Below are 22,217 nucleotides of genomic sequence, written 5' to 3' on the forward strand. Positions count from 1 at the left end.
GATATTTTTCTTTGGTCACAACTCTTCTTTTCATCTGGCCAAGTTTTTCGTTTGGAAAAATAAAGTTTACTTAAGGAATTTTTGAACTAAATTGCAATAGCTACAACACGCGAGCGAGGAATCCCCAAACAGATATGCAAAGGAAGAAAAATTAAAAATAGTTGAGGTCAAGTTCACACTAAATACAGGAGGATAGCAATACTGCAACAATAACAAGTCAAATGTTAAAGATTGTAGCAAGTAAATAGTCAAGATATGTTTAAGACAACCAGAAACTTCAAAACATAACAAACTAAGACAAGATAAACTGTGCTGTGTTTTTGGCAAGGACTGAGCCATGGACAACCCTGCTCAGACTTCATACTCGAAAGAATGGTTGGGATCAGGGCAGCAAGTCATGGAATTTACATTAGGAAAGGCATTCAAGGATCCAAAGTCAAAGAAATAAACATTTTGGGCATACAAGTGGACACCAGCGGGAAGACATCAGAGGAAAAATGCCAAACAGTAACATGGGAGGAGAACAGGTATAACTGGGACAACGTCAGCTGAGGGGGGAAACTGGGATATGAATGAGAGGGTGAGGGGAATGGGTGGAGGGAGAGGAACGGAGAGAAAGAGAATTTGGATATGGAACCAGGGGGGTGGTGGGGGGGGGTAAAAGAGAGAGTTTGAGTGGGAAATATTTAACACTCAATTCATCCGGTTGGTTTCTCTCACCTGCACCAGCTCTCTGTATGCCGATTTGGCCAGCTTGTATGGTACCGACAGGTTAGAGGCCAGGAAATAAAGCACCTCCAGTCCCGTGAAAATCATGGCAAACCTGTTGATAATAACGAGCATTTCCACAGGAACCATGCAGAACCGTGCTAGTAAGGGTAGCAGATGGGCTGAAAATAGCCAGATCTGTTTAGTCTTCATAACAAAGGAGCAAAGTGTGCACACCACCAGCTGTCCTATAATAAACACAACACAACAGAGAATCAATGCAATTGGAACTGGTCTGTTGAAAACAAGGTTACTCCACACTATAAGTGATTAGCTGGTAGAATAATGGGCTGAATTTAACATTACGATGCCTCCTCTCTTGAAGGTCACGACTTATTCAATACCTTGCCTAAGTGATCATTCTCCATGTACAAGCTTTGTGAGTGTGGGCAAGCTGTCCTGTCCTTATGATATCCAAACGTGCACAATTTTCAGCAGAAGTAACTACATAGTGATCACAAATGAGAACTCAAACCCATGATCTTCTGTATACCACAGTACCATAACATGTGGTGCATTTACCATTAAACCTAGGGCAAGTTTTTCAATGTTACAATATATTTTGAAATGCTGTCACATCACAACTAAGACAACAGGGTTTAATGTAGATATATAAAAATTACAACATATTGACAAAGTTGCCTTCTTTAAGTTCCTTATTAATGCAACTGTGTTAAGGATTAAAAGACGGATAGTTATGCTATAATTATAATGAAGATTTAGGTTTGTGTTTCCACTAATACACTAATACTAATAAAAGTTCCCACTCCAAAGCTCATATTACATCTGTTGCATTGCATGCTGTGAAGGGGTTGAATATTATAGCTGAAGTGGTAGAAACATTTAAGGGGAGGCTAGAGAAGCACAAAAGGGAGAAGGGAATAGAGGGTTATGCTGTTGAGTTAGATGTGAAAGGACAGGCACAGGCATGGACTGGTTGGGCTGAATGGCCTATTTCTGTGCTGTATATCCTATGTAACCTGATCCAGTCTTCACCAGACATCCATACAAATGCACTTTCAAGTAGAAGACTATGGATAGTGAGCTTAAGTGGTGACGCGAGTTAAGTTTCCAGTGTGCGCTGAAGCCATTCTTCACATTCCTACTATCATCACAACGGAGGCCAACTAATTCAGCACAGCCTGTGAACTGAAGAGACCATTTAATCTTTGTTGCACAATATCTTTACCAACCACACCACCAGTAGAACTTAAAATAACAGATATTCTGTTGCTCGAGTCTTTTGCTTTTTTTGAAACAAATGAAGCAGTAGATGGAGTGAATGCTACAGCTAAGCTGTGAAAACCCTCGGTACAACTGTTCCTGTATCAGTAAAGAGAAAATTGGATGGGACGTGCAACAGATGGAAATCCACAACAACCATGACTCAGGGGCTCCATCAGCCGTGCTCGTATCCAGCTTTGCAATATCCCTTAATGATCTTAGCACTGCAGTAATACTTCAGAATGAAGAATAAGGCTATTCATATTTCTCATTTAATACAATGAGGTAGCGAGAGAAACAATCTGCTCCCACACTGATATCGTTCTAATATTTATTGGAGAATCAGTAGTAATTATGCAGCAGCAGACAATAATTACAGATGAACAGGTTTCATCAGAAATACTATGAGCAATAATGGACATCTTTAGATTTATGAAATCCAGGGAAATAAGTAAGATGCAGCTTTGTGACAAACTTTCAAAGCCAACCTCCTTAATTATTTAAAAATGATACAACGCATCTTCTGTCCAACGTACTTCCCCTTCTTCATTGAGAAAGATATCCGTAAATATATCACCCGACAGAAAATAGTTAATTTTCTGGCATTTTGGAGACCCAGCTTCACCAAAATGGCCAACATTCAAGTGTGCTTCTTGCCAGTGAGTGTCAGCAAGCTATTCAAACGTGGAGGCATCAGGGGCGAACCCGATCATGGTTCTCAACTGGCAACTATACACAAGCACTTGAAACCGTGGTCTCTGACTAGAGATCAAAAACCTTTGATGACTTCTCCATCTGACTTCAGGGGTGCTGAGGCAAATGTAAAAGGCCCTCCCCACTGTTATTTGGCTGAAATCAGCCAAAACAATATAGACCCTGGATCAAATATGGGACCTATCTGGTCTGCATGCCTCAGATAAGCTTGCTGAGTTACAATGGAAGTGCCAAGATTTGGCAACTTAAACAGAAACTACAGAATACCAACACACAGAAGGTACTGTGGAATACCGTTTTAATGTGTTATGCCATGGAATAGTGGGATACAGATGTGTGTCCTTGGAGCAAGTTCATTTTCTTAGCCAGCCTATCTTTAGATGTTGAGCAAAGGCATTTTGTCACAGATAGGTTGGCAAAGGGGTTTTCTGGAATTTTGTTTTTGGCACTTTTGTTTTTAAACTAAATTAATTTGGACATTGCTTTTATCCATTTACTTGAAACTTCTAGCATGCCAATATTCTAAGCTTTTTGCTAGTCAGGCTTTTCAGAATTAAAGACACAAGCTAGAATGCAACCGAACTCAATTTTATATGGGACATTTCCTTCCCACTTCTGATGAGAACACCAAAATATTTCCATTAAATCATGGAATGTTGCAACACAGCTACAGGCTATTTGGTCTATCAACACTGCTGGCATTTCCTCATGTATCACGCTCCTATTCACTCCCCACAATATTGCTTTTTCAAGCAACTATCTCATTCTCTTTAAAAGAATTTATGGACTCGAGTTCAACAATAGTTTGTGGCAGAGAATGCCACACTCTAACCACCCTCTGTCGAGAGGTTTTCCAGTCACCTCTATTTTTTTCAATCTTAACTATCTGCCCCCTTATTATCTCACTGCCCAGTAAAAACAATCCATCATCATTTATCTCATCATAACCCTTCACAGGCCTGAGGACCTCTGACATCATCTCAACTTTCGCATCTCCAGCAAATAAAGGCCAAATTTTTCTGGTTTCTCTTCACAACTGTAACCCTTCATTTCTGGTAACATACTTGTGAATCTATTCTGCACCTTTTCCATTGCTTTTAAACAGTGATAATGGGGAATTTCAAATATCCTAATGTAGACTGGGATCGTAATAACGTAAAGGGCAAAGAGGGGGAAGAATTTCTGGTGTGTTCAGGGGAACTTCCTTGATCAGTACATTTCTGGCACAATATTGCTGGATCTGATTCTGGAGAATGAGGTAGGTCAAGTGGAGCAAGTGTCAATAGGGGAACATTTAGGGAACAGTGATCATAGTATCATAAGGTTTACATTAGCTATGGAAAAGGACAAGGAGCAATCTAGAGTAGAAATACTTAAATGGATGAGAGCCTATATTAATTGGACTGAAGAGGTAGGTATAGGGGATAAGGGAATGCAGTTCCTACAATGTGTACAGGACTCCTTTCAAACCCAATATTTAAAAAGCCCAAGGAAGGATTCGCTATTAGATCTAGTAATGGAGAGCAGATAAGAGAAGTAAAAGTAGAGGAAATCTAGGCAATAATGACATAATATAATACATTTTATTATAATTAAGAACATAATGACAAAGAACAGGATAATTAATAGATTGAGGAGCTAATAGAACTTGGAAAAATAAAATGAACAAGATTGGCAAACAAGGACATAAAATAGTAATGGGAAACGTTTAAAATGATGTTCAACAGAGTCCAGAAAAAATATATTCGGCTTAAAAAAAATAAGCACTAATGGAACACCATGGATGAATAAAGCCACAATGGAAAAATTGTGTGTAAGGAAAGATATACATTAAGTACAAGGACAGCAGGTGAGAATATGATAAGGAAGAATACAAAGAGATTAGGAAAGAAATCAAAAAAACAATTAGGAAGGCAAAGAGGAACTATGAAATTAAATTATCAAGGAACATAAAACAAAATAGTAAACTTTTTTTTTTTTTTAAAAAGAGGCACATGAATAAAAAAAGGTAAGTCTTGCTTGACCAACCTCATTGAATTTTTTAAAGAAGTAACAGAGAGAGTAGACAAGGGTAATGCAGGAGATGTAATTGATCAGGATTTTCAAAAGGCTTTCGATAAGGTACCACATAATAGACTAATGAATAAGGTCAGAGAATGTGGAGTCAGGGGACAAGTGGCAGAATGGATAGCTAGCTGGTTTCAAAACAGAAAGCAGAGAGTAGGGGTAATGGGGTGCTATTCACAGTGGCAGAAGGTGGTGTTCCACAAAGATCAGTGCTGGGAGCACTGTTGTTCACAATTTACATTAACGATTTAGACTTTGGAATCAAAACAATTTCTAGATTTGCAGATGACACCAAATTGAGGGAGTCGGAGGAGGGGAGAGTCAATACGGAGGAGGACTGCAACAAATTACAGGAGGACGTTAATAAACTTACAGAATGGCATATAATTGGCAAATGAATTTTAACAGATAAATGTGAGGAATTACATTTTGGTAGGAAGATTCGGGGAGGACACATATTACTTGGAGGGAGAGAGTCTGGGTGGGGTAGAGGAGCAAAGGGATTTCGGAATACAAATACACAATTCACTAAAAAGTAGCAACACGGGTTAACAAGGCCATACAAAAAGCAAACCAAGCACGAGGGTTTTAGTTCTAAAGGGATAGAATTGAAAAGTAGAAGTTAAGCAAAACTTGTTTCGAACCTTGGTTAGACCACACTTGGAATACTGCGTACAATTCTGGTTGCCATATCAGAAAGGATATCGAGGCACTGGAGAGGGTGCAGAAAAGATTTACAGGGATGATGCCAGAAATGTGAGGGAATTTTTCAGGAAAGGATGAACAGGCTCGATCTCTTTTCGCTTGAAAAATGTCTGAGGGGTGACCTAATAAAGGTTTTTAAAATTATGAAAGGTTTTGATAGAGTGGATAGAGAGTTTCTACTTGTGGGGAAGAGTGGAACAAGAGGCCGTCAATATAAGATACGCATCAAACATATCAAATAAGGAATTCAGAAAAAACTTCTTTACACGAGGGTGGTAAGAATGTGGAACTTGCTACTAGAGGGAGTAATTGAGGCAAATAGTATAGATGCATTTAAGGAGAAGCTAGATAATCATATGAGGGAGAAAAGGAATAGAGGGTTATGCTGATAGAGTTAGATGAGGAAAGAAGGGAGGAGGGCTCGAGTGGAGCATAAACGTCAGCATGGACAGGTTGGGCCAAATGGCTTGTTTCTGTGCCATGTATCCTATGTACTAGGACCACTGCTTTTCTTGATATATATTAATGACTTGGACTTGGGAGTACAGGGTACAATTTCAAAATTTGCAGATGACAAATCTTGGAAGTATAGTGAGCCGTGAGGAGGAGAGTGATAGACTTCAAGACGGACAGACAGGCTGGTAAAATGAATGGACAGGTAGCAGATTAAATTTAATGCAGAAAAGTGCGATCTGGAATGCACTGCCTGAAAGGGTGGTGGAGGCAGACTCAGTCATGGCTTTCAAAGGAGAAGTGGATAAGTACCTGAAGGAAAGAAAATTGTGGGACTATGGGCAAAGGGCAGGGGAGTGGGTCCAGCTGAATTGCTCTTGCAAAGAGCCGGCACAAGCTGAATGGCCTCCTTCTGTGCTGCAACCATTCTATGATTACATCATGCTTACAACTGTACACAATATTTCAACTGTAACCCAAGGGGTTGGATTTTCTGGTTTCAGGGTTTTTGGACGAAAACGCAAGCGATAAGTGAAAATTATCGTTTTCGCTGCATTAACGTTTTAAGGCCTAACTTTCGGCCTTTGGTCGTAAAATAAGGCATTGTTCAAGTGTTCTCAGTGCAAAAACGCGATCCTCGCCAACTTCCGTTCAGGAAATTCCAAAAAACATTCCAAAAACATTCACAAGACCCTTAACTAAGTAATCGCTGCAAAAAAATTAAAAAATAAAAACTTTTACTTACGTTTTTTGCAGGTTTTCTGACTTACCCCTGCTGGGAGGGCTGCAACAACAGGTTTGACCTGTCGCTATTCTGGGTGCGGAGTACGGGTCGGGAGTGTGCCGAAACTCAATCGCAAATGCAATTGGAGTCCTTGTACACAGAAAATAGGTGCAGGAATAGGCCATTCGGCCCTTCGAGCCTGCACCACCATTCAATATGATCATAACTGATCATGCGACTTCAGTACCTGCTTTCTCTCCATACCCCTTGATCCCTTTAGCCGTAAGGGCCACATCTAACTCCCTTTTGAATATATCTAACGAACTGGCCTCAACAACTTTCTGTGGTAGAGAATTCCACAGGTTCACCACTCTCTGGGTGAAGAAGTTTCTCCTCATCTCGGTCATAAATGACTTACCCCTTATCCTTAGACTGTGGCCCCTGGTTCTGGACTTCCCCAACATCAGGAATATTCTTCCTGCATCTAACCCGCCCAATCCCAACAGAATTTTATAGGTTTCTGAGATCCCCTATCATTCTTCTAAATTCCAGTGAATATAAGCGTAGTCGATCCAGTCTTTCTTCCTATGTCAGACCTGCCACCCCGGGAATCAGTCTGGTGAACCTTCGCTGCACTCCCTCAATAGCAAGAATGTCCTTCCTCCGATTAGGAGACCAAAACTGAACACAATATTCAAGGTGTGGCCTCACCAAGGCCCTGTACAACTGCAGTAAGACCTCCCTGCTCCTATACGCAATTCCTCTCGCTATGAAGGCCAACATGCCATTTGCCTTCTTCACCGCCTGCTATACCTGTATGCCAACTTTCAATGACTGATGTACCATGACACCCAGGGTCTTGTTGCACCTCCCCTTTTCCAAATCTGTCACCATTCAGATAATATTCTGCCTTCCTGTTTTTGCCACCAAAGTGGATAGCCTCACAGTTATCGATATTATACTGCATCTGCCATGTATTTGCCCACTCACCTAACCTGTCTAAGTCACCCTGCAGCCTCTTAGCATCCCCCTCACAGCTCACACTGCCACCCAACTTAGTGTCAAATGCAAACTTGGAGATATTACATTCAATTCCTTCGTCTAAATCATTAATATATATTGTAAATAGCTGGGGGTCCCAGCACTGAACATTGCGGTACTCCACTTGTCACTGCCTGCCATTCTGAAAAGGACCCGTTTATTCCTACACTTTGCTTCCTGTCTGCCAACCAGTTCTCTATCCACGTCAATACATTACCCCAATACCATGTGCTTTAATTTTGCACACTAATCTCTTGTGTGGGACCTTGTCAAAAACCTTTTGAAAGTCCAAATACACCACTCGACTCATAACATCCTCAAAAAATTCTAGATTTGTCAAGCATGATTTCCCTTTCATAAATCCATGCTGACTTGGACCGATCCTGTCACTACTTTCCAAATGCGCTGCGATTATATCTTTAATAATTGATTCCAATATTTTCCCCACTACCGATGTCAGGCTAACCGGTCTATAGTTCCCTGTTTTCTCTCTCCCTCCTTTTTTAAAAAAAAGTGGGGTTACATTAGCTACCCTCCATAGGAACTGATCCAGAGTCTATAGAATGTTGGAAAATGACCACAATGCATCCACTATTTCTAAGGCCAGTTCCTTAAGTACTCTGGGGTGCAGACCATTAGGACCTGGGGATTTATCAGCCTTCAATCCCATCAATTTCCCGAGCACAATTTCCTGACTAATAAGGATTCCCTTCAGTTCCTCCTTCTCGCTAGACCCTCGGTCTCCTATTATTTTCGGGAGGTTATTCGTGTCTTCCTTAGTGAAGACAGAACCAAATTATTTGTTCAATTGGCCTGCCATTTCCTTGTTCCCCATTAAGAATTCACCTGATTCTGATTGCAAGGACCTACATTCGTCTTCACTAATCTTTTTCTCTTCACATATCTATAGAAGCTTTTGCAGTCAGTTTTTATGTTCCCTGCAAGCTTACTCTTGTACTCTATTTTCCCCCTCCTAATTAAACCCTTCGTCCTCCTCTGCTCGATTCTAAATTTCTCTGTCCTCAGGTTTGCTGCTTTTTCTGGCCAATTTATATGCCTCTTTCTTGGATGTAAACACTCTCCCTAATTTCCTTTGTTAGCCACGGTTGAGCCACCTTCCCCTTTTTATTTTTACGCCAGAAAGGGATGTACAATTGTTGAAGTTCATCCATGTGATCTTTAAATGTCTGCCATTGCCTATCTACAGTCAACCCTTTAAGTATCATTCGCCAATCTATCCTAGCCAATTCACATCTCATACCATCGACGTTACCTTTCTTTAAGTTCAGAACCCTAGTCTTTGAATTAACTGTGTCACTCTCCATCTTCATGAAGAATACTACCATATTATGGTCACTCTTCCCCAAGGGGCCTCGCACGACCAGATTGCTAATTAATCCTCTCTCACTATACAAGACCCAGTCTAGGATGGACTGCTCTCTAGTTGGCACACCTCTCCCCTGAAGTATTTGGAAGCGCCGCCACAAACAGGTACCCGATGATCCTGCCCGGGTTTTCGCTGCGGAGCGTTAAATCGAGGCGAAAACCCAGTCGCAATGTGGAAATATGCAGGCTTTGGCAACATAAAATGGAAAGACCCCCGAGAGTAAGGTTAAAGTGCCTTGAACATAAAATGATTTACCAATTAAAATTTGATTAGTCATGCTTCCTTAGCATCGCCAGTAACTAGAATGTACTAATCAACAGGGTACAGACAAAATGTAATCAATGGGACAGATTGTAACTGGAATAACCCAATCACCAGGGCACAGACAAATGTGTAATCAAAGGAGATGGGTCAGATTATACAATAGTATAAGCCAGGAGGGGAAACCCCCACCTAGGCAGCGAGAACCTGGGAACAACACTCGACAGAAGCAGGGACCACGGGAGAGACACTTGAAGGAACAGTGTCAGGACCGGATTGATCACCTGGGGATGTATTGGGTAACTATGAGAGTATTTTGAGTGGAAAGGAACACCTTTTGGAATGCCTTTCTGCAGAGTTAAATAGAGTATAAGTAGTACGTAAGTCTTGTACTTCTGTATTAAACGAACATTAATGGTACATCATTGTCCAGTGTGTAATTTGATATTTAACTCAGGAACCGTCGCAGCCAACTACTAGTCACACGACTAGCGAAACTGCCGTTTGTGCAACATTGGCGACCCAGATGAGATGATTCGGAGTTAAAATAAATTAAAATAAGACATAGGAGAAATGGCAGGAATAAGTGGAACCTCCCAGTCATGGGAAGAGCAGTTTAACCAGACCCTGATCGAAAATATCAGGGGATGGCTTGAAATAATGAGCTCACCCGGGTTTCCCCAGAGGAGACTCATTCTTCGACAAAACTTAAAAAGAAAAGAGGAAGTCTAAATGTGTCTTCATGGCAGCATGTTATGCAGAATTACTTAAAGAGAGAGACCTTAACAAAACTTTACAAAACCAATGGGAGCACAAAAAAAAAAAATCAGGACTTCAGACAGATGTAGGAAAATTGACAGACGAAGTTAAGGGATTGAGGCTTAAATTGGCAGAGCAAGCCAATCAAATTGAGACTCTCCAAAACGATTTTTAAAACTCCATACGTTGCATCTGACCTCTAGTATGACTATGGCAGAAAATAATAAGCGAAATGAAGAGAAAATGAGGCAAAGTGCACAGAGGCTCAAAACCAAGTATATGATTTAGAAAACAAAGGTCGCGAATTAGCAGCCGGTCTCCTTCAAGCGGTTCACATAACCAATAGGGAAAACAGAGCAGACCATACTCAGCGCAAAAAAAACTATCGAAGAATTAGAAAGCCAATTGATCGTACAAAAAGGTGTTATGCAGGTTGTTGGGGAAGACGGCCCTCAAGTGGTCCAACAAAATAAGGGCAACCCAGAGTTAGGGGATGTGAACTTGAAGCAGATCTTCAGTAGCTGCAAAAGCAGTTTTAAAAATCTGAAAGCTGACAGCAAGTGTGTTCAGGAAACACAAACAAAGTGAGCAGCAGGACCCTGCGGGATCCAAAAGAAAGCACCAAGCATGGCAATGTATATTTGTGGTTCAGGGAAGCATTGTGTTTACAGTAATAAACCGTTTAAGAAATGAAAAAAATAGAAAAGCACTTCTATGAATCTAAGAAAATAGAACATAGAATTTGCTACTATGGATGTTTGAAAAGTTTTGAAAAGTATTGTGTACGATGCTTCAGTTGAATGGTAAAGTTAAAAACCACGTAGATGTTTATTTGTCAGTGTGTCTGTAGTTTTTCCAACTGGCACTGGTTAGTTTGAAATCGATTTGAATTAATTTGGAGTTATTGAGGTTAATTAACCTGTGAAACCCAAATGTTCATTTTGCCCATGGTGGAATTTGGTTGGTTTAAATTGTGTTAAAACCTCTAGTTCCGGACATGAGACAATCACATATATTTGGTATTTTAAAAATAAAAATTTCTGACCAATTTCAGGGGAGAAAAAGGGAGGGAATGCTATTATGCGTGGAATACAGAAGGATTGCAACGAATACTATTGGTATGCATGGTGTTGCTTTACATATTGTTGGTAACATTGTTGTGTTTGTCAAACTTTTAAAATGCGAAAAAAAGATAACTGCACCAGACTTCAGAAAGCAACACCTTTTTGCAGAGTTGAATATAAATATTTTGAGCATTTTAAAATTTTAAGAAAATTTTAAGTTTCGAATTAGAGTGGATGTTTCCCTCAGTATCAGAAAGAGGATCAGGATTGATGAATTAACCCATTGGGCTGGCACGAAAAAGCCACAATGGAGTTTCTGTTTTTTTCCTTCTAAGCAGGACTACTGAAGGTGTAAGATTGAACTTAAGACTGTGCTTTAAAAAAAATGCTTGGAATTAAGCTGATAACACAGGCCTCTCGGAGGTACAGTTACAGCACCAGCATGACAAACTCCAAATGTCTCACACGTCATAACTCCAGTGGAAGCAACTTTCCAGCCCTGTGAGAAGAATCTTCTCAGTGTCTTTTGGGCGGTACATAAAATATTCGGACTTCGTCCATTATCTTAACGCCACACACCCATCAAAATGCTGATGGACAGAAATCTCAAGGAAGGCTCAGTCAGTTCCCAGCGAATTGCACGATGGACCCTCCTTCTCCAAGGACGGGACATCACAGTCCAGTACAAGCCCAAGACCACGAATGTAGCTCACAACATGCTGTACCCCGGCGACCCACATCAGTGCAAGATTCTGACTTCAGGTACCTTAGATGGTCCCTTTCAGTCAGAAAGGGAGGGAGGAAGAGACAACAATCACGAAGCCGAATCTAAAACTCACGTTTACGTGGACGGCTCTTCCGCAATTAATAAACGGGCAGCAGTGTACAGGATTCTCAGTAATAAAAATGAGCCCGGACAGCAAACGGGCTTTAGAACAGACGGCAATTAAATTAGAAGGCAATAAAGGAGCTCAAATTGCAGAACTAAGCGCGATAGCCTACGTAGTCATGCACCAAGACTACCTGATGCCTGTCCAAATTTATTCCGATAACAGTTACACGTGTAACAGTCTGACTGACTTCCTGTCCATCTGGCAAGCTAGAGGTTCACCTCCGCAGACGGAAGGCCGCTAGCTACAGCCCCACTTTTAAAATTGATTTTTGAGACAGCCACCTCAAACCAAGGTCCGTACGTCATAACCAAAGTCAAAGAGCATGCTAAGAATACCCCTTAGGGAACTGAATGGCGGACGAACTAGCAAAAGCAGCAGCCTGTACAGGTTTCCTATGGGACCCCTTGGAAAACGTAAAAACCGCACCAATGGCACCAGTTGCTGTTACCCGCCCTATACTGGACTTGGCAGCCAGTCAGACCCTGATTTTAAAAACATACAATTAGGAAACCCAAGTCCCAAAACATAGCTGGAACAAAATTTACAGCTCCACGACAGAGTAGTACTTAAAGACAGCAAATATCTAGTCCTGGTGTCAGAAAGGGGAGAATTGATTTACCAATGCCACGATATTAATGGGGATCAAAGAATAGATAAGACCACGGCCAAATTGAAGGAGCTATGCTGGTGGCCTGGAATACAAGTGGAAGGGTGTGTCAAAAACTGTCTGATTTGTGCTCAGAATAATCCAACATAGTGCAAAAACCAGGCAGAATTCGGACATACTAGACAGGGCAAGGCCCTTGGACTCAACTTCAGATAGACTATGTAGGACCTTTACCCACCTGTCCAGGTGGTAAGAAATACATCCTAGTAGTGGTGGACGTATTCTGCAAATGGATCGATGCATTTCCAACTAACAATAATTCGTCTGTCACAATCGCAAAAATACTTATGGAAGAAGTGTTCTCCAGATGGGGATTGCCAGAGGGCATCGATTCTAACCAGAGAAAACATTTCACAGGACAAGTTATGCAGCAGGTCATGCAATTGGTAGGGGTAAAACAGAAACTCTATCGCCTACCACCCAGAATCAAGCAGAGTGGTAGAATGCATGAATCGGACAATAAAAACAATGTTACAAAAATTAGTACAGCAGAACCACATGTCCTGGAACAAGGTCCTCCCTTATGTATTAATGGCCATCTGAAACACAGTGGTAGCCGCTACAGGCTATTCACCCCACGAGCTAATGACCGAAAGAGTCATGAGAGGTGTTCAAGCCTTATGGGATTAGATTTGAATGAGATCCAGAAAACCTCCCTGTCCCCAGAGAAATGCATGTCAGACTTGATCAAGTATTTGGAAGCGGCTAGAATAGCTGCCGCAGTGAAATTGGGAAACAATCATCAACAAAGGCAGGCCTACTTTGATGGGAAGGTACACCCATGGGAACTAAAAATCGGGGACCAGGTAATGGTGAAAATCCAGAAGGAAGGAACTTTCCTTGCCCCGAAATATGCCGGACCATTGAGGAGAATGAAAAAGGCTAGTGCCTCAGTGTTCAAGGTCATGGATGGCCAAGGGAAGTATAAGTGGCACCAACTTAACCAGCTAAAACCCTTTGAGAAAATGAACAGTCACATGTACCACGTCAGGTTAGATTCAGGGGAGACCGGGCTCGCCCCACCCGCTAACCCGATCCCAGCCCAAGGTACAATACCCATCTTGCCGCCTACCCAAAATTTAGAGGCTGCAAGTAGTACAGAGGAAGCCACCACAGGAGGTAGTAAATGACCAGGTACCCGCCCGACGAAGCCCACGCCACCCATAATGAAACGGCACCAAGTCCAACGGATGGCTTGTCACAGAGTTTCGAAGCTATGAGTCTCACACTTCGAGCCACCCCCCCAACCAGGAAAAGTAAACGAGGACAACGGTTCCCAAAGAGAGAAAGGAACGCAGTCGCTTGGACTAGAAACCATCCAATACCGTTGCCTGGCTCTGCCCCGGGTTCGAGGAGATTGAGAAGACCTCCTCCATAAGGAAAGCAATTGACACTATGTTTTATTATCCTACAGGTGGACCTATATGCCAAAAGTAATCCCACACCACAAATCAGAACATTTTTGGAACCTAACAAATGGAGTAATCAGCTGAAATATGGACTAATGGTTTTTAATTGTGTGTTTGTTTATTATTGTAATTTGCATTGTAATATCCCTCTCAGTGGGAATGTCCATATATTGAACTAGGACCAAAGGGAGGTGTTGTGTTACAAGAAACTAATCAGGTTGGTATGACAATGTATAGTATAAATTGATACCTGTTGTACTTAACATAAGTAATATTCAGTTACCCAACTGGTGCCCGTACAATTTAAGGAAATTGTTTCAGGACCTGACTTTACTATTGAGACAAGAAATAGGACCGAGGGAAATGGAAAGTAAGAGCAGGTGGAAAAGCAGCATTATAAATAACGTAGGCACAGTGTACGGGGCAGGACAAAGAGGACCCTGTATCGAAGCTGAACCTCTACTGTGATCAAATCATTAATATATATATAATGATTGATCAAAGGGAAGAATGTGGAAATATGCAGGCTATGACAACATAAAATGGAAAGACCCCCGAGAGTAAGGTTAAAGTGCCTTGAACATAAAATGAATTACCAATTGAAATTTGATTAGTCATGTTTCCTTAGCATCGCCAGTAACTAGAATATACTAATCAACAGAGTACAGACAAAATGTAATCAATGGGACAGATTGTAATTAGAAAAACCCAATCACCAGGGCACAGATTATAGAATAGTATAAACCAGGAAGGGAAACCCTACCTAGGTAGCTAGAACCTGGGAACACTACTCGACAGAAGCAGGGACCAGGGGAGAGATCCTTGAAGGAACAGTGTCAGTACCGGATTGATCACCTGGGGTCGTATTGGGTAACTATGAGAGTATTTTGAGCGGAAAGGAACACATTTCGGAACGCCTTTCTGCAGAGTTAAATAGAGTATTAGTAATGAGTCTTGTACTTCTTCTGTATTGGGGAACTATAGAATATAAGTAGTGAGTCTTGTACTTCTGTATTAAACGAACATTAACGGTACGTCATTGTCTAGTGTGCAATTTGATATTTAACTCAGGAACCGTCGCAGGCAACTACTCGTCACATGACTAGCGAAATTGCCGTTTGTGCAACAGCTGGCCCAGTATCTTGTACAAGTTCAACAGTACCTCCTTCCTTTTGCATTTTTTATCTATAGATACAGAACCAAGGATTCTATTTTCCTCTTCATGGTCTTATCTAATTCCACTACCTTCTTTAATAACTTGCATATTGGCACAGCAAGAACCAGTGTTCCTCTACCACATTGAAAATTTTACTATGACATGCATCTAGTTTCCCGAGTGTTGGGTCCGAAATGGATTAGTTCACATTTTTCAACATTGAACAGCACCTGCCTCCTATTGCAACTTAATCGCTTCAAATTTGAAGTAATCTGTTCCAGCCTGTAGTTCCTAACCCCACCTGCTGCTCTTACCCAGTCAACTTCAGAGTCATGTTTCAGCATACGTGTTGGCTTCTTAGGTTCACACTGCTACTGTGTTGGGTCCTGGACATAAATCTACTTTTTCTTGGGCCAAATTCCATTCATTTGCTGTTTCTGGACTTCACCTCACCTTCGCTACCAGATTCAACGGAGTGCATTTCTTGCTAGACTATCTAAATTCCAGTACCTGGTCTTTTCTGTGGGCTCAGTTTTCTGCTCCTCTGCTGGGACTTTTCACTCATACTGAACAAGCTCTGGATCTGTTCTACTCTCCTACTTCAGCCTAGTTGCTGCTGAAATCTTACCCAACCTTGTATTCGCTGATCTACATTGGTTTCCAGCAAACCTCAGCTCCCCCACCTCGCCCCCCTACCACCAAATTCTTCAAATTTAAACTATTCTTCGTGTTTAAATCCTTCATGACCTCACCCCTCCCTAACGTTCTAAGCCCCACCCTCTTCCCCAACAAATAATCTATTCCTCTAACTCTGGTCCCTTGGACGTCGCCCACTCCCGACGCTACACCACTGGCAGCTGTACATTCAGTAACCCAGGCCCCATGCTCTGAAATTCCGTTCCTAAAACCGAGCTCCTTTAAAACCCACTTCTTTACCAAAGTTTTGGTCCCCCTCCCAATATCTCTTTCTCTGGCTCAGCATCCCTCTATTTTTCTGATTACACCTCTGTGAAGTGTCTTGGAATGTGTTTTTATATTGAAGGTGCTATATAAATGTAAGCTGTTGATTAAAATGTCCCACAATTATAATTCTGTTAATGTACGTTTTTAAAGTCTTTGAATGCTTTTATCTTCAACTTCCTTTCTGCTGTTCAGCCATAAGAACATAAGAATTAGGAGGAGTAGTAGGAGTAGGCCATTGGGCCCCTCGAGCCTGCTCCACCATTCAATAAGATCATGGCTGGTCTTCGACCTCAACTCCACTTTCCTGCACTGTCCCCATAATCCCTCGATTCGCTTAATATTCAAAAATCTATCGATCTCGGTCTAGAATATACTCAAAGACCGAGCCTCCACAGCCCAAAGATTCACCAGCCTCCGAGAGAAGAAGTTTCTCCTCATCTCAGTCCTAAATAGCCAACTCCTTATTCTGAGACTGTGACCCCTGGTTCTCGACTCCCCAACCAGAGGAAATATCCCCATTGCATCTACCCTGTCCTGCAAGAATTGTGTGTGTTTCAATGAGATCACCTCTCATTCTTCTAAACTCTAGAGAAAAAAGACCAAGTCTGCTCCATCTCTCCTCATAAGACAATCCCCCATCCCAGGAACCAGTCCGGTGAACCTTCGTTGCACTCTCTCTATGGCAGGTGTATCCCTCCTTAGGTAAGGAGACCAAAACTGGACACAATACTCCAGCTGTGGACTCGCCAGGGCCCTATATAATTGCAGTAAGACATCTTTACTCTTGTACTCAAATCCTCTTGTAATAAAGGCCAACTTGCTTAATTTAATTACTTGCTGTACCTGCAAGTGATTTGTGTGCAAGTACACCCATGCCCAAGCACCGATCCTTGCAACACCCGAGTTACAACCTGCCAAATAGAGAATGACCATCTATAACATATTCTGACCAACATGATTGCTATTGCTTTTTGTCAACTGAATCCAACGGGATTCTGTTTGAACCATTTCTCCATTCAAATCTTTATGCTCTAGTGCTATGATATTTTCTGGACTAAGTATCACTACCCCATCCCGCTTATTTCTTTCTCTAGCTCTCCAAAAACTTTTCTATCCAGAAATATGTAATTTCCAATCTTAACCCAGCTACTATCATGTTTCAACTATCACATCATAATTTCTAGTCAGCCAATGATTCTAGCACCACAATTTAGTTTCTTGTACGCTATTCATTAATATACAGGTTGAACCTCCCTTATCCAGAACTTCCTTATCCGGAACCACCACTCGTCAGTAACCATTCCTAGCCACCGCATACGCAGAACTCAGACATGAACAAATTGAAGTCCTTCCTTGCTGTCAACTCCAGCAATCGCTGGCCTGACCTAGAGATCCACCACCCGCACCCCCCGATCTCTCTGCCGCACTCGCAGCTCCAATAACCCCTTGCTCAGTACCTGTACCATGCAATTTAATGTGACTACAGCTCATCCGGAAAAAAATCCTTATCCAGAACAGGCCAGATCCAGAGGGTTCCAGATAAGGGAAGTTCAACCTGTACCTACATTTTAGTTTGGATTCCCTTTGTATGGAAATTTCTCCATTTTTACATTCCTACATCCTGGATTTTTTCTTTCTTACTAAATCGTACAGCTTAACCTCTTTCGATCTTAACCCAACCTTTCTATCTTCTTATTCCCTACATACCTAAAGCTTATTCCTTCCTAGCTGTTTGCTCTATAGTCTAGCTTTACCTCTTCCCTGCCTATTAGTTTAAACCCTCCACACAACTCTAGTTAGCCTCCCTGCAAGGATATTGGTTCCATTTTTGTTCAGTTCACTCCGATCTCAGAACTGCTCCCAATGCCCAAAGACTCTGAATCTTTCCCTCCCACTTCCTATCATTAGTCACATTCTTCCGAAGGAATTGTATGAAGAATTCTTGCAGTTCTTCCCTTGCCCTTGAAGATGTCACAGTACACAGGACAACTCCTACTGACCAGTGTGCTCACTCCGAAAACCCCTTTCTTTTGGCATTAAAGCCAAATGCTTGAAGCATCCAAGAAGTCAAAACCTCAGTTCTCGCAAGCAGGCCTCTAGAGCTCTGGTAAATCGTATTCTCAAATCACACTTACAATGATATCCTTTGCAAATGGACATGAGAGCTCCCTGGTTGAATAACTGAGTCACAGAGACCAGAAAGATGTTAGTTCTGATCCCCACTTTTGTGTTGAGTTAGCTAATCTCAGCAGTGGAGGCTTGTGTTAGTAGGGGGCGAATCAGTAGGACTTTTAATTCTGATGACTATCCCGGGACCCATGCTGGAAAGACAGTGTCTGTGGGTTTTAGATTGAGATTGGATTTGGTTTGTGATGCCCTGGTAGTCATAGTCTGTCTGCGCTACTGTCCCAGCTCAAACATGAATAAAGGTCATTTGTGCAAGATACCGTAGGTAACCAGCATATGTAATCCAGCAATACTTAAAGGCTTTCAAAAAGGAGGGAAGAAAATTACTCACAAAAGGAAAAAAGAGGCCAGACCTGGGAACATAGGAACAGGAGTAGGTCATTTGGCCCCTCGAGCCTGTTCCACCATTCTATGAGATCATGGATAATCAGTGACCCATATCCCTAAGATGTCTGGTTAACAAAAATTTAAATCTCAGATTTAAAATTAACAATTGACCTAACATCAACTGCCATTTGCAGAAGAGAGTTTCAAACTTCTTCCACCCTTTGCGTGTATGTTTCCTAACTTCACTCCTGAAAAGCCTGGCTGCAATTTTTAAGACTACAATCCCTGAGCTTCGACTCCCCAACCAGCTGAAATAGTTTCTCTATCTATCCCATCAGTTCCCCTTAATATCTTGAAAACTTTGATTAAATCACCCCTTAACCGTCTAAATTCCAGGGAACACAATCCTCATTTATGTAATCTCTCTTCCTAATTTAACGCTTGAAGCCTCTATCATTTTGGTAAAACTATGCTGCACTCCCAAGGCCAATACATCCTTCCCAAGGTGGCAACTGCTCACAGTACTTCATGTGGTGTCTAACCAGGGCTTTGTATAGCTGCAGCATAACTTCTAACCCCTTGTATTCTCATCCTTTGGATATAAAGGCCAGAATTCTGTTAGACTTTGATTATTTTCATTACGTGTCCGTAACATTTTAGTGATCTATGTATATGGACCCCGCCTACCCACGTCTCTGATCTCCGCTGTTTCTAGCTTTTTACCATTTAGAAAGTACTCTTCTATACTTTTAGGTCCAAAGTGGATGACCTCGGATTGAAGGCCACAGTTTTGCCCATTTATTTAATCTATTAATATCTCTTTGTATGCTTCCAGCTACACTGCTTACAATACCGCCTATCTTTGCGTCATCGGCAAACTTGGATATGTAGCTCTCTATCCCATCATCTAAGTTGTTAATAAAGACCTGTGGGAAAGAACAACCATATACTTCCTGTGTTAAATGATACAGATTTTCAAAACTGCCTTGCACATTCAACTAGAATGTATCCAAGCAACCAAAATGTAATAAGATTTTATACAGAGATCCGGAGCGTGGATACCAGTTTTCTTTATTGTGATCAGCATGCATTTTTGCCAGTTTTATTTGCTGGCAATATCAATGCTGAAGCCACTGTTCTTATGTTCTACACAAGGTGGCCCTCTCTAAATGAACAAAGGAGAAAAGTTAAGTCATTTTAAATCAAGCCTCTAAACAGTATAATTTGAGGTGAGCCAGCAGAAGGGATTTTATATTAAATACATGGTCCTGGCAGACCAACGTCATCTGCCCTCTTTAAATTTGTTGGTGACCCTTTAGTGGTTTGCAGTACACAAATATCTGGGTCTCTGGAGATCAGTAACTACAGGAGTACCACCAACAGTGTGAGAACCACCTGTCGGTCAACGGCAGGAGAACTATACATCTGTTATCAACATCACTCCTTTAATATGCCACCTAAAATCACGTGCATCCATTCTGACATTACTTAAAGTCTACAAACCCCATAATACAAACTGGATGAATTCCAAATCTGCCCAGCAATATAAATTAAGTGAAATCAGAACACAGGTAAACACATTATACTGTGAAACCAAGCACACGATATAAATGGGATATTAAAATGACATGCCAAGCAGCACTGATACCACCATGAGTCATGCTTTGGCACTTTAGCAATATACAGCACTGGTGCCAAAGATGCAGTCCAACAGCAGAATAAAGGTTATAGGAAACTTAAAGTAATGCTACTAAACACCTAATGGCATGCATTATTCACTCCACTGACCAGGCACAGGATGGATTAAAGCTCTATCTACACTGGCCCAACAGTATATTCAAAATTCCAACTGCAACACTTCCATTACTCGCATCACTGGCTTCTCTGACGCTGATGTCGAAGAGCTATCATCCGTCACCAATGGAAGCCTTTGGCTTCCAGTATGCTCAGTTTATACTTCAGACTTACTCATTTGTTCAGCTAGAAGTTTAATCTGAGCTTTACAAGACTTTTAGTTTACCCCCTTATTTTGTGTGTTCCTGTTTAAGGAGAAAAACTTCCTTCCACAAACACTTACATTTACACTTCCCTTTACGTGCTTTCCCTTCACCTGTATTTGTCTGATGCTTAGAGGCCAGATTGTTGCAAGCATGTGTGGATCGTAGTAAAATTACATGTTATAGTCACGATAGCTGGTGCTGACCCTGGACAAGATGGAGGAAACAAAAAAAAAGTGGGAGGTGCTCTTCTGTGATTTGAGCTGATGCAGACTGAAGAGGCATTATTATTTTTAACCTGGAAGTACTTCAGTACTGTGTAGCTGAAACACAAAATGATGGCCACCCTAAAAAAAACACCTTCCCTTTATGTTAAATTTATTGGTTAATCAACATTTGAAATCTTTTATTCATTATAGGCAGGAAATTAATAGGTAAAGATTGCAAAAATAAAAGAGGGATGAAATAGGACATGAAACTCCCAAGGTGTCAGCAAACAAAAGTTTGGGAACCTCTGCTCAAATAGGTAAGAGCACCTCAGAGGTAAAAGGATAGTCGTCATGAAGCAAGAGGAAAAAACATTGACTTTTACCTATTATTGGTCAAGATGTCTGTGTAACAGTGTCCCTAGTAGCTGATGTTAACGACACAATTTGTGACAATACAATTTTAGAGGGAGGGGAAATGCAATGTGTGTTGGCCAGTTAGCAACTGCACTGGTCCCCTCGAGAAGTGAATATAGCTTTATCTGCTTTTCCCCTAGTTGCACTAATTGCACTTATTGCCTTCAGTTCTTACCCCCTCCCTTGGCTACCCTGCTTTTTTGGCAACTAAGATAGGAATGGTCTAGAATATAGATTTCACTGCAGCTGCCATTACAGCTGCACAGCCGTCTGAAAAAACATGTCCTTCTGTGGAGATTGATGTCGCTTGTCCTGCCAGACATCAGCAGGACAGCAGTTAAAAGCGCATCACTCCATCAAGCAGTCTGGCAACAAAGTTACCAGTACTGTTATTTCAATTTTTTTGATGAACTATATGGGTTTGTACTTCGAAATCAAATATTTTCAGCACTTCCAGATACGGTACAGCACATTTCAAAGAGCAGTAAATTTCCCTCTGCTATGCCGCAGAAGACCATTCCATACTCCAGTGATATTTTCCCATTCCATATTAGCTATCTCGTCTCTGAGCTTGCTACTTTATTGACAGATCAGGGTTCTGAACCAATGCCCACCAACAACTATCTTGAGATTGCACAAACGCATTTCACACCACACTCAACCAATAAGAGATTTTTGAATCCAGGTTCTGGAGGTGAAAGGACACGAAGCTAATCCAATACTCCACCCAGTGCCATCTGCCGAAACATTCTTTGATCGATGTGAATATGAGTGCATCTGGTCCAAATTCAAATCTATATCTTTGACACTGGGAGCTGAAATCTGCTG

General features: G+C 41.5%; 1 protein-coding gene across 3 annotated transcripts in view; it reads right to left on the reverse strand.

Annotated features, from left to right (window-relative positions):
- Nucleotides 1-22,217, reverse strand: part of rnf145a (ring finger protein 145a) — a 129,502-nt gene that overhangs the window by 23,773 nt on the left and 83,512 nt on the right. For all 3 annotated transcript variants that reach the window (XM_070878593.1, XM_070878592.1, XM_070878594.1), the window contains one exon: nt 721-956. In XM_070878593.1, the coding sequence (XP_070734694.1) occupies nt 721-956 (236 nt within the window). The remainder of the gene's footprint in view (nt 1-720; nt 957-22,217) is intronic.

This window comes from Pristiophorus japonicus, chromosome 4, assembly GCF_044704955.1.
Source record: "Pristiophorus japonicus isolate sPriJap1 chromosome 4, sPriJap1.hap1, whole genome shotgun sequence".
Lineage (NCBI taxonomy): Eukaryota > Metazoa > Chordata > Chondrichthyes > Pristiophoridae > Pristiophorus > Pristiophorus japonicus.